This window comes from Topomyia yanbarensis, chromosome 3, assembly GCF_030247195.1.
Source record: "Topomyia yanbarensis strain Yona2022 chromosome 3, ASM3024719v1, whole genome shotgun sequence".
Lineage (NCBI taxonomy): Eukaryota > Metazoa > Arthropoda > Insecta > Diptera > Culicidae > Topomyia > Topomyia yanbarensis.
The window spans coordinates 245,535,124-245,547,564 of record NC_080672.1 but is presented as its reverse complement, the minus strand read 5'-3'; the positions used below and the strand labels follow the sequence as shown (position 1 = coordinate 245,547,564).

Below are 12,441 nucleotides of genomic sequence, written 5' to 3'. Positions count from 1 at the left end.
GTGAAGCGATGGTCACTATTTATTAAAAAATCACGGTTAAATAAAAAATTAAACTATTAAAAAATTTCAAATAGTTTATAATTTTCACAAACTTATTAGGAAAAATTGTTTAATAAGTTTTCGTAATATTGTGTAGGAAAAAAGCTGAAAATTTTAGTATTTTCTCTATCTGCAACATATAAACCCTTAAGTATACCAATTAATTGGTATACGAATTGGGATAGGTTCGCCAAATTTTGGAAGACGTCTATAAAATAACCCCTTGAAAGCTACCTAAAAATTGTTGTAGTTCGATGCAATGAAAAAAATCATATTTGGCAATTCATATTTGGCTGATAAAATTGAGGTGTCAATGTATTATAATAGATATTCAGCATTCGAAGAAGTTTCTTGTGAACGAGTGTAGAACGACTTTGTTTCTACGGTCAGCGGTGTAACCAGAAATTCGGTTTGGTGGGGGTTTGGTGAAAATCGATCATACTGTCCAAACGGCATAATTCCGAAACCATAATTTTTAAAGTTTTAAAATTATGCAGAATTATTTTCCAGAAAATAGTAACAAGGCTCGTGTCTTTAGCGAATTTGTTGAGACTTTATTGTAGTCATGAATAAAACCTGAGAAAATTCACCATAAATACTTCTTGGACGATACACCGTCAAAATTATTTTATCAAATGATGCGCTGTTTAACGTTTGTAAAACTCATCGAAGATACTAAACCTCCGAAATTGGCGGTTTCATAATGATGCTATCTTGACCTTAAATTACTGTTTTTAAACATTTGACCTATACATATAATTGGTCATACAACAAAAATCAAATGCTCATCAAAATCGATCAGAACCTGCTAGAGTCGAATGGAAATCGTCATTTTTCATAAATTTCTCTCTACATTCGGAAAGTGTTATCCTCGTTATTAATCATATTACGTTTTCGTCTCAACTCGACGCATTCCCAAAATAAAAACCTGTTTTAGTCCACCTAGCGATGCAATTGTGCTTTTCTCATTTGTCCAGACTACGATTCCATGGCTGGTTATGTTCAATACGATGGTGGAAATGAATATTACATGTTCAGTACGATTTGCACATACATACAATGGATCGACAACCACGATCTTGAGAAACTATGTGATACTGAAACATCGCTTGAAACCAGCAGTGGATCATGGAGAATGATCCGGGAGGTCCACGTCCTGCCGAAATTTTTCAACTTAAGAAATTTTAAACTAGTTTTAATTTTAAAGTAGCAACCCCTCACTGCATACCCCCCTCGGGCCGGTATGATTGACGATTTTTAGAGTGATTGCATAATCTTTCTATATGAGAAAGGCAAAAATGTACCAAAGTCCAAAAAAGTCCATTTTTGCCAAACATCTCAATGTTTCATGCATTTTAAAGGCATTTGGCATCAAAACTACAAATTTGATTTTGAAAATTTTTCATTTCAGTTTATATGGGAATTTGCTGTGTGATTGCACTCTTCAACTCGTAACTTCGAAACCGGGAGTCCAATCAATAAAAAATTCAGTAGCAGCCGATGGGAAGGTTGTACCTTTCATTTGAGACTAAATTTGTGCAAATCGGTCCAGCCATCTCTGAGAAACAGAGGTCACATTTTTTTCTACATACACACAGACATTTTCCAATCTCGACGAACTCAGTCGATTTGCATATGACACTCGGCCCTCCGGGTCGGGATTAGATTGACGAATTTTAGAGTGAATGAGAAAGGAAAAAAACATTTTTAGCAAATGTTGAAAGTTATGCATTTTTTTGGTGAACAATTCTATGTTTCATAGACATTAAATCAATTTTAACTTCGCTTCCTATTGAATAAAGACCCTTATTACAGTACATCTCTACAAAAACGAGATTAATTTGAAAATAAATCTGAGGATTATGATTGATTACAGAACTCTGGAATTTTCTATTGGAATGTTTTCAGGCAGGAATTTGATATTGATGCTATTAGACAACTGTGAATTCAAGACCTATAGATCAGTTACATATCAGGATCACATTCCGACAATTTATCAATGATGTTTACAACAACAGGTTATCAATCTACGGATCAGATAATTGTTATTGTAAAATTGAATTAAATCTGTCTGCATCAATAAATTTTCAACTTCAATCCATTATTTTTTTTGGGTGTGGTGGAGGGGGGAGGGGGGTTGTATGGTGTTAAACCCCAAAACCTTCTCTTGGTTACGCCATTGCTTGTAGCTATTTATTTCGCTTTTCATTTTCCGATATGTTTCAGATCGATCCGATGGTCATAAGTTAGAAAAATTGCAGTCAGAAGGTTCGCACAAATGAACATTTTTGCACTGATAAGTTATCAAGTTCCTTCCAGACAACTTGGAAGTGTTCGGTGATTATTTCTAGCGGTTGTAGATAGAAAAATGAAATACAAAATTCGTTTTATCGTAATAATGTTTGGCTTATTTCAATGGATTATTACTATATTGAACAATAAATAGACGACAAAAGGTAATCCACAAACGACAATCCATAACTTTTAAAGTATTCAAAATAGATATTTGAAGTCTTCAGTAAAGTTATTCGCAAAAGTAAGAGCTACAAATTTGCTGAAGACGTCATTTCGATATAATCACTTCCAAGAAAATTTGTGAAAATATCTCACTCATAGGGGGATTAATCAGCAAAAGCACAATACCAAAAGAAAGGGCATATTATCTTCATTAAATTCTCCGAAGATACTATTGACCTAAAATAAGCCGTTTTGGCGCTAATAATAGATTACATGTTTTTGGACATATTTCTGGCAATGGGAAATGATAAAAATCTTTCGTCCGCATTTAATTATAAATATCTCTTTTGATAATAGTCCGATTTCAACAATCTATAGCTTGTTCGAAAGGTATTCGTTAAAGCTGTCTAAAAACATATAAATTGTTAATCTGTATTGTCAATTTCGGCAGATAATTCAAAAAAACTGCAAAAAACGCCATTTTTACGCATTCAAACATTCATATCTTGAAAACTAAACATCATAATCAAAAACAAATTAATAGCGTTCATACTGTTTTTTAGTTCTTTCATTTAAAATTGGTTTGGATAAGATCGGTTCAGCCATTGCTGAGAAACACGAATGAGAATTTGTCCGTTACATACACACACAGACACACACACACAGACATTGTCCCAAATCGTCGAGCTGAGTCGATTGGTATATAAGACTCGGCCCTCCGGGCCTCGGAAAAAATCTTGAAAGTTTGAGCGAATTCTATACATTTCTTTTATAAGAAATCAAGATTGCTGATTCAAATGGTCCTTAGTGACAAATGTAAACAAACTGAGTTATTTGAAGTACAGCATGTGATTACAACATAGCTAACGAATACCGAAAACCAGGATTCATTATACCCAGTATTAATCAAAATAACAAGCATTATATAAAAAGTCGCAAAGTTTTCATGATCACATTTTGAAATTTTGCACTTGAGACCTTTTAAATTGAAAGGACTTATGCGCGAAATATTTCAAAACCTCTGCAACTGTTCATAGGCGCCATGCAAAAACGACGCAAGATTCATTTCATTCTATGTTTTTCCCACTGCACATAGGTACCTAGTAAAAACGTCCAAAGCATCAAAATAAAAGAAATTATTTTCTTCTGTTCATGCGACTTATTTTCGAAGTTCAATTTAGAAAGGATAATAAATTAAATGATAATTGGAAAGCTTATTTATTCTAAAGTAACATGCCATTAGTTGGTTTTAACCACTTCCAGCCAATGGTTTGTTAATATAAACTACAGTTTCCCGCAATTTTTTTTTTCTGCAAGAATTTTTCAAATCCAGTGCAACTATTTACCATAGTAATGTAGAACATTCGTGTTCCGGTGCTCATTTTGTCGAAAACTTTGAAGAAATTCAATATTCGTCGTAAGAGCTACCTTTGCTGAAAAAAATTAAGGGTTGTGTACAAGACACGACCACGATGACATTAAAAATGTAGCCAGTTTTATAAGCAATCAATATTATCCGTGGCCAAATTAAAACCCCTTAATGCCATAGACTGTTTTAGAACTACACACAGGCATGCTATTCTTCACTAGAGATAATTGTTGAATTTTTAAATTAAAATCGATAACCTATAGTGTGATAAATTCAAGTTTTAAAAAAGTTTTATTCAAATCCATGAAATGGGAACATCAATTAATGATGCTCACAAACAAAACCTTACATCTATCTTTAAATACCTGCTATCAAATTAAATGTTTGCAAGCATGATAGAAAATTAACTGGTCATAACTCAAACTATTCGTAAACAAAGAAAGTTTAACATATGTATCTTTATATATTCGGTAGTATAATTAACATTAACTCTGAAATGTTCTATATTTGGAGTCCATTGGTGGAATCCTGAAAAGGACTATTTGTGGAATCCACAAACACGCGTGCTATGGAATGAAAAGTACTAAACTAACTAAGGGCTTTTGGTTTAACAAAAATCACATGCAGAATGGAACAATTAGTCAGCTGCAAAACAAGGTCTGCCTTCTCACGCTACTTACATCAGATAAATATTTCGAAATAACAAGAAACAACCCTTCCCTTCAGAATCTAATATGAAATACTGATAGCTTGGAACGTGACATCGGCTTTTATCTCTTTCGCACTGATGATGGAAGGACTACCTTCACGAGAATAACGAAAAAATATTTGCGGATTTTTCACATCCTCCGATTTCTATAATATTGTAGACTTTTGGATTTGGCTTGATTTTCGCCAATTTCAGCATGACAATATACTTTTAAATAACTGTACATTTTTGTATTGTTTCGGAAGGATAATTTTAAACAAATCACAGATTGTTGTAAATTTCAAATTGTAAATGTACGCGCAAGCAACAAGTAACGAATATAAACGGCGGAATTAGGTTATCGTTGTCATCGTCAAGAATTTTTCAAACTTGTTCTTCATTGTTGGTTATAGCCCTGAAAAGGGCTTTTAATTTACAAAAATAACATGCGAAATGGAACCAACAGTCAGCCGCAATAACGGTTTGCCGTCTCTTCCAGCCACGCGCTACTTACATCGGATAAATAATTAAAATTGGAAAGAAACAAACAACCTTCCCCTTCAACAGATAATTTGAAATACTGATAGTTTGAAACGTGACATCGGCTTTTATCACTTTCGCATTGTTGATGGAAGGACTGCCTTCATGCAGAATAACGAACAAAAATTTGCGGATTCTTTTTGGTACGGCTTTCGCTAGTTGGCAGTGTTGCTACATTCTCCAATTTTCTGAAACATTGCAGAATTTTGGATTATGTTTCCGAAAGATTATTTTTTAATAAATCGCAGGTTTTCACCAATTTCAGCCTCGAAATGTACTTTAAGTAGCTGCCCATTTTTGTATTGTTTCGGAAGGATAAATTTAAACAAATAACAGATTGTTGCAAATTTCAGATTGCTTGCGCGTGTGCAAGCAACAAATAACGAATATAAACTGCGCAATTCAATTATCGCTGTCAATGATTGGAAATATTCAAATTTGTTCTTCATTGTTTGTTATAGCCCTTAAAAGGGTTTTTAATTTACCAATAACATGCAGAATGGAACAATTAGTCGGCTTCAACTGAGGTTGGGCAACTCTTCCAGCCGCGCGCTATTTACATCGGATCACCCCCAGCGGTAGCAGTGATCAAATGCAGCACTCTACGCAGTGCATTGTCAACATGCATGATTGCTACTGCTGTTCTTTACGGCCCGACGATCGACGGGAGAATGAAGTCGCTCGAGAAATGATATTCTTTAAATAGTCGAGGATGACGTCATTCATAGAAGCGTAGTGTGCTAGGTGCTCAAATCTGTCGTACGAGACGCTATAGATACGATGTTATTTGGCTGGCAAAAGAGCAACAACTGATTCAAACAGGCACACGGCACATTTATTTATAACTTTTCGTGTTCGTTTCAATCACTAAGCTGCTCCCTTTCGACGGCGCTGCCGGGGATAGATTGACTGATGTATGAGAGTTTTCACGTTTTCGAGATCTGTTCATTTTTGCTTGTTTTTCAATAGTGTACTATTGAAATACAAAAACACTATAGCAATAAAACATAATTTCAGTTAATTCTGAATTGTTTAGTGATAACCAGACGGAAATCCGTTCATAAATAAGAAAGTTATTAGCGTTCAAAATAGTGACGCAAAAACGTGACATCGTTTGATTTTAGATTTTAGAATGACACCCTGCCCCAGATAGTGCAGTAAGACATTTTCAATGTCAAAAAAACGCGTTAATGAAAACCGCGTAAATTTCAAAATCCGCGTTAAAAACCTGAGTGTACTCTCCTATATAAAATACTACGCTGCTGAGCAGTGCAATAACTACAGAAGCACGTTGTCAGATGCCTTACTGATAAAAAACATATAACCGAAATATGAAACATGAAAACCAATTGGCCCTTTACCCTACGCAGCTACAAAGCGCCGTAAACATGGATTAACAAGTTACAACGCACACGCATGCATAAAAATAAATATATTTTTTTCAAACGCAACACTCTTAAGCAGCACACACCGTATTGAATTAAATCCAAACCACCCCGCCCACCCACTTTGCAAATCATTCTGTGACACCATGCTGGTACCCGACAAATCCGCACACGGCCACCGCTGCCGAAACTGCATAGCGTCTACCGCTTATTGTAGTGCAAAGACGCTGCAGCCATGATCTTACCCGTTCGACATAAGAACAAAAACTGATTCAAACGGGTACGTGTCACCTCTATTTATAAACTAACCGTATATGGTTTAGTCACTTAGGTGCGAGTGTGTGCAAATGCCAACGTTACCGAAAATCGATAGCGCTTATTGCATCGCCCGGAAACGACGTTGCTCGTGTGGGATAAGAGCAACAACTGATTTAAACGGACATGCGTTGCTTCTATTTATGATTTTTCGTGTTTCATTGAGCAACTAAGCTGCCCTCTTTTGACGGCTGTGTCTGAGAAATCTGCCTCACGAATGGTATTTTTCCCGTTTTTTGTGAACTTTTTAATTTTACCAATTTCCAAAAGTCTACTTTTATTGGGCAGATATTAAATTATTACCAATATTTAAGTTAGGTGTTTCTGAATCGGTTGGTGTATGAATGATTAAAATCCATCTAGTAATATCGGAATTATAAGCGTGCAAACCTTACATAGTTTCGTTACATGGGAGATAGTTTAGATTTTAGAATGACACCTAGCCCCAGATAGTGGAGTAAGACATTTTTAATGTCAAAAGCCTTATGTGCAGCGTCGTATGATTCTTGGGCCCGAAAAAAAGACCTATATGAAAGGTCCTATAATTTTCAAAAGGACGCATCATTCTAAAGCGCTTAAAAACTATATTAGCACTAAACATTTCATGTTTTTAGTATTATTTACCTAATGAGCATAGTCCTTAGACTATATTGGCATAGTTGTTCCATCAAAACGCATATTTGTTCTCTAATAAGGATTTGTTTTAGGTCCATGAAACTTCAGCCTCGTTTTTCTCAGTTCGAGCTCAATGTCACTTAGGACCTTTTGAATAAGTACTCTTGAAATGTAAAAATAAAATAAAGGGAAGAGTTAGTATTGTTATTGAGTATTAATAATATGCCGATTTTTTCGAGAGTTGTCCTACTGGAACTGTAGAGCTAATTGATTTAATTAAGGCATGGACCTAGACTTCTGGAATCGGGGATAGAGACTTCCGGACGCGAACGATTCATGAATGCGCGAGTGCGGGGGACTGTAGGTTCACGCTTGAGACTGCGTTTGAGTGATTACAAGTGCCGAGACGTTCATATTATCACCGGGATGTTATAATGTCTGGAAGAGCGCGAGTATAGGTTGCGTGGATGGTCGCGAAGGGCTCAAGCATTTTGTTATTTTTTTTTTGTCGCGTGTATGTGACTTTGCATTCGATTTTTATGTAGTTTCGCGCGAACACGGGCATTTGGAGGTTCACTCTCGAGACCGGGATTGTTAATTTATAAGTGCTAAACCATTCACTAAGTCACCAGGATGTTATACTTTTTACGAAATCGTGGGTGTAGTCGTGCGTGGATGATCGAGACGGACTCGAGCGTTTGTATGTGGACGTTTTTGTCGCGTGTGCTAGTATGTAACTTCGCGTGGACACATTATTTTTATAAGCGTGTGGCCATTCGCATGTTCGCGTATTCTTCAACGATCGCACATGGACGTCTTGTCTAGTTTTTATTTCTATTGGTCCAACTAAAGGCATGAATTTGGGCTGCTATGATCAAGGGCGGAGACTTCCGGACGTGACCGATTCATGATTGCGCGAGCTTAGGTTCTTAGGTTCCAACGTTCACCTAATCAATCGGGGTGTTTGAATATTGGCGAGATCGCGGGCGTTCGTACTTGTGACCAGGTTTGTGTTATCGCGTAGGCCACGTTTGTACGTTTGGAATGAGGTGCCTGCAGAGAGAATTGGGCCCTAAACCCACATTGTATATTATTTGACCATGGCAGTGGATAATAAAGGTCGCCAAGTACTAAAATTGATCACAATGTAGCTTAACTAAAAAGAAAATAATCGTATCCCAAGTTTATGTGATATAATCACTGTAATACTGCTTTGGTGGAAAAGCCCCCGGACCACATCAAGGTACAGTACCATGCCGAGGGAATAAACTTTCCCCAAAAGTTGAACAAAATACATTCTGACACATCGTCGAACCCCCTGTGTATTGAAAATGTCCAAAACTATTGATTGTCAACTGCCAATAACTTTCCCTTCAATATAAAACACTCCCGAAAAGTTGACAAAAAAAAATTCCATTTTGACACATCGTCGGAAACCCCCCCCGTGTATAGAAAACGTCCAAAACTATTGATTTTCAACTGCCAACAACATGTCCTTCAATAGTTATTTATTTCTAAACAATTGAAAGCTAACCGAATCAACTTCAACTCCAATAAACGGGAAAGTAACGCAAAATGTATCGCGATAACCACCGATGAATTATCGACGATGACGATGAATTCGACGATACAGTATCGTTAACGGAGTTTCCGATGACGTTGATGGGTGGTTAACGTTATCGACGATGACGATTAATTATCGATTAACAACCCTGATTTCACTGCGATTTTAATTCAAAGATGCTCGAAAGAAGGAATCATCCCCTATGTTTGAGTAAACCGGGCAGCCGAAGTGATCACAAGTGTGCGTGCAAGAGTTATTTGGCATACAGATTCAAAGAACTGCTCATATTTGAAAGAAGGAATCAATTGTAAGTTGTAAGAAGCTGGCATGTAGCTCGAATGTCATGCTCACATAACGGCAATTATCTAAATATTTAAATAATTTTGAATGAGTTTGTTTACCAATAGTACTAATATTGTACTTGAACCAAAATTAATTGGCTTATTCTTCTGTATCAATTAATAAAAAATATTTACGCCTAATGTGGCTACGCAACGTCGCTTCAAGTCGCGCGCTGTCCGACATCGCTGTCGTTCCGTCGGACTTAAACTAATTTATAGCCACTATGTTTGAGTAATCCGGGGCCGCCGCTTCCGTATATAATTCGAAAGAACAGCTCATAATATAAAGAAATATAATAAGGATAATTTTAATTATTGAAACGCTGTATGGAAACCAAAACTCACTGGCGATCATAATAATAATGGCCAAAACTAAACGTACGTCTGGTGGATCGCAGTTTTACACTATACTATACTAAAATGAAAGTCATAGCCAAGTATCCATAATTGCAAATATGAACAAGCATAAAAATTTCAAAAATGAAACTCAAAAGAATTACTCATATTTAAAAGAAGGCAAAATCAGTTATAAAATGTATTCACTCGAAATATAATCAATATCAGGTAATGGATAATAACACATTATTATCATTGCTTTGTTTGTTTTGTTTCGTCCTATAAAAAAGTTTGCTTTTAAAAATTCTGCCTTCTGAAAAGTTTGCCTTTTGAAATTCCGCCTGCCAGAAAGTTTGCCTTTTGAAAGTTCGCCTTTTGATTTTTCAGCCTTTTGAATTCGGCCTTATGATTTTCAGCCTTACGACCTCGACCCGTTAACATATAATTAGGTCAAGGTAGAATAAAGGATAATCATAATGTGAAACTTGAATAATCAAACATTTAGTAACAATAGGATAGTATTAATTAACACAAATAACATATTGTCATTGCCTAATGGCTACGCCACATCTCTTCATTCGTGCGCTGTCCGGATAGTGATATTCTCTATGTTTGAGTATACCGGGCAAACGAGTGGATCACAGGTTTGCTTGCACCTCGTCCGGCGGATTCTCAGCGGATTTGCACCGTTTTGAATCCTTCGACTCGGCTATGCGGCAAAGCCGCATCACGCTAATCTTCGCTCCAAAAATCACTTTCTCATGCACAATGCCACTGTTAGTACGGTTACTAGAGCAACTTATTTTTTCAGTTTAAACTACGCTTAAAAACTTGTCAAATAGGCCATTTAGTACCATTTCCGACAAAAATTAACCAATTTTTCGAAAAAGCCGCGGTTGGGAACATTTACCATCGTTGCTATAACTGCTAAATAAAATGCTTACCCTCACTATAATAAATCAGTGTTTATGCAGCAAACGATATTAAGTAGTATATCCACATATTCTTTAATCATGCAGGCTGTCGGTCAAAAATGCATCGTTTAATCAACACACTAATTCAAAATGCATGAACAAACTATATCTCACTGCCAAACTAGTCCTGCAACTGGAACTGGATATTCCGTTTTAATATAAAAATTCACTTTTTGCTTTTTTCACCTTACCATTCATCACGGTAAAATAAAGCTTTTGTTTCGATGTTGAACACTTCAGATTGAAACAATTTTTTCCACACAAGTGCATTCACTTGTATGCTGTGGAAACGAATCGTGTATTTTTCACCTTTTTCCGTTTTATTCTCTTCGTACACAAGTCGCCAACATTAAAAGCTCAGCAACCAGGAGCAAGTTCAACACTCACACAACAATAATCGTTGTTGGCATTCTTTTCGCATCAATTTAACACTTATACAGCTATGCTTTTAATTGGACATTCCCGATCAATTGGAATTAAAACCAACCTTCAGAAGGAAAACGAATTCTTGTTATGAATATTGTGGAACTATCTATTATACACAAATATGCAGTGTTTTCAATCCATTAAAGTATGTTAAATAGTTTAATCGACTCACAACACAGCCCAACATAAAACAGTTCCGAACACGACCGATGCCACTCTCCAACTGAACGAATGAATCTACAGAGCTTTGCGGCTAGTCAAAAGCTAACGTTCATTGCTCTACCACGGTCTGATTCGATAATTTTTCTTATAGGATTGCAGGGCTGTTCTGTTCGCACCGGAATAAAAGTGAGAGAATCCCACAATCCCAACAAATTGTATCGAAATCGTCCAACATCCCAGTAAGCAAATTTTCTGGCAGAGACCGCTCTGCTAGATTTCTGTTTGGCAGCCCTGTCAGATTTCTGCGCGTATCCTGTTGAGTGAGTTGAGCTAGTGCGAACTCGGTTTCGCTCGCGTTTTCTGGCAAATTTTTACAGGAACCGAGCAAAACCCTAGCATAACTCGGACATAAACTGTGCAAAGATCCTGGCAATTCCTACCTGGTAGAATTTAGCACGAATCGAGCAAAACATCTGACAAAGATGTGGCAGGAAGCGAGCAGAGATCTTGGCCGTACATTTCTGGCTGGATTCTGGATAAAAGTGAGCAGCATCGGTTGGTTTAACCGCTTCTGTCAGAAACGGTTGTTGCATTTGAGCGAATTCGTTGCCAGAATTCTCGCACAAATCGCGCAAAATGCTCGCAGAAACTCTGCCAGCATCAATTTCGCTTTGCTCAACTTTTGCTAACTTTCTGCTTGCCACGCTGACCGGGATGGGTCGAATAATCCCAGTAAAGTTCAGCCGGAAATGAACTGGAATTCTGGCTGGTTCCAGTTCGTATTCCGGCTCCAGTGCAACAACCGATTCTAACTAGAATCGGTTGTGTCACTGGAGCCGGAATACGAACTGGAACCAGCCAGAATTCCGGTTCATTTCCGACTGAGCTTAACTGGGATGGACGTCTGTTGGACATCATCCAATGCTAGTCCAAAGAACCCACTGAGATGTCCAAAAAATTGTTTCAAAATCGTTCAACGCGGGTCGAACGCTGGACGTTTGTTGAACGGTTATTTGCAAGGAGTTTTTATTCTCAGGTGATACGATCCTCAAAAACGCCGATCAGCCATGTTGGTTTTAGAAACGACAGCTAACAACATTGTTTACTAGATCTCTCCATTTGCTTGCTTGGATTTCAGTGGGTAAACAAAGTTGTTGGCAGTCATTTTTCTTCCCCGCAGTCTGCTGCACGCTTACCTCACTCCTCACCTAGTTACTGCCAAAGACGAAA

The 12,441-nt window shown here is 37.0% G+C and overlaps 1 protein-coding gene across 7 annotated transcripts in view; it reads right to left on the bottom strand.

Moving 5' to 3' along the window:
• Window positions 1-11,259, bottom strand: part of LOC131693217 (protocadherin-like wing polarity protein stan) — a 280,030-nt gene extending 268,771 nt beyond the window's left edge. For 4 of the 7 annotated variants that reach the window (XM_058980866.1, XM_058980867.1, XM_058980868.1 and 1 more), the window contains exon 1: window positions 10,815-11,259. In XM_058980866.1, coding sequence (XP_058836849.1) covers window positions 10,815-10,893 — 79 coding nt within the window. In that variant the 5' untranslated portion in view covers window positions 10,894-11,259. Of the gene's footprint in view, window positions 1-10,593 lie in introns of all 7 variants that reach the window. The other 3 variants (XM_058980870.1, XM_058980864.1, XM_058980869.1) reach the window with 3 other exon arrangements.
• Between the last annotated feature and the right edge of the window lie 1,182 nt (window positions 11,260-12,441).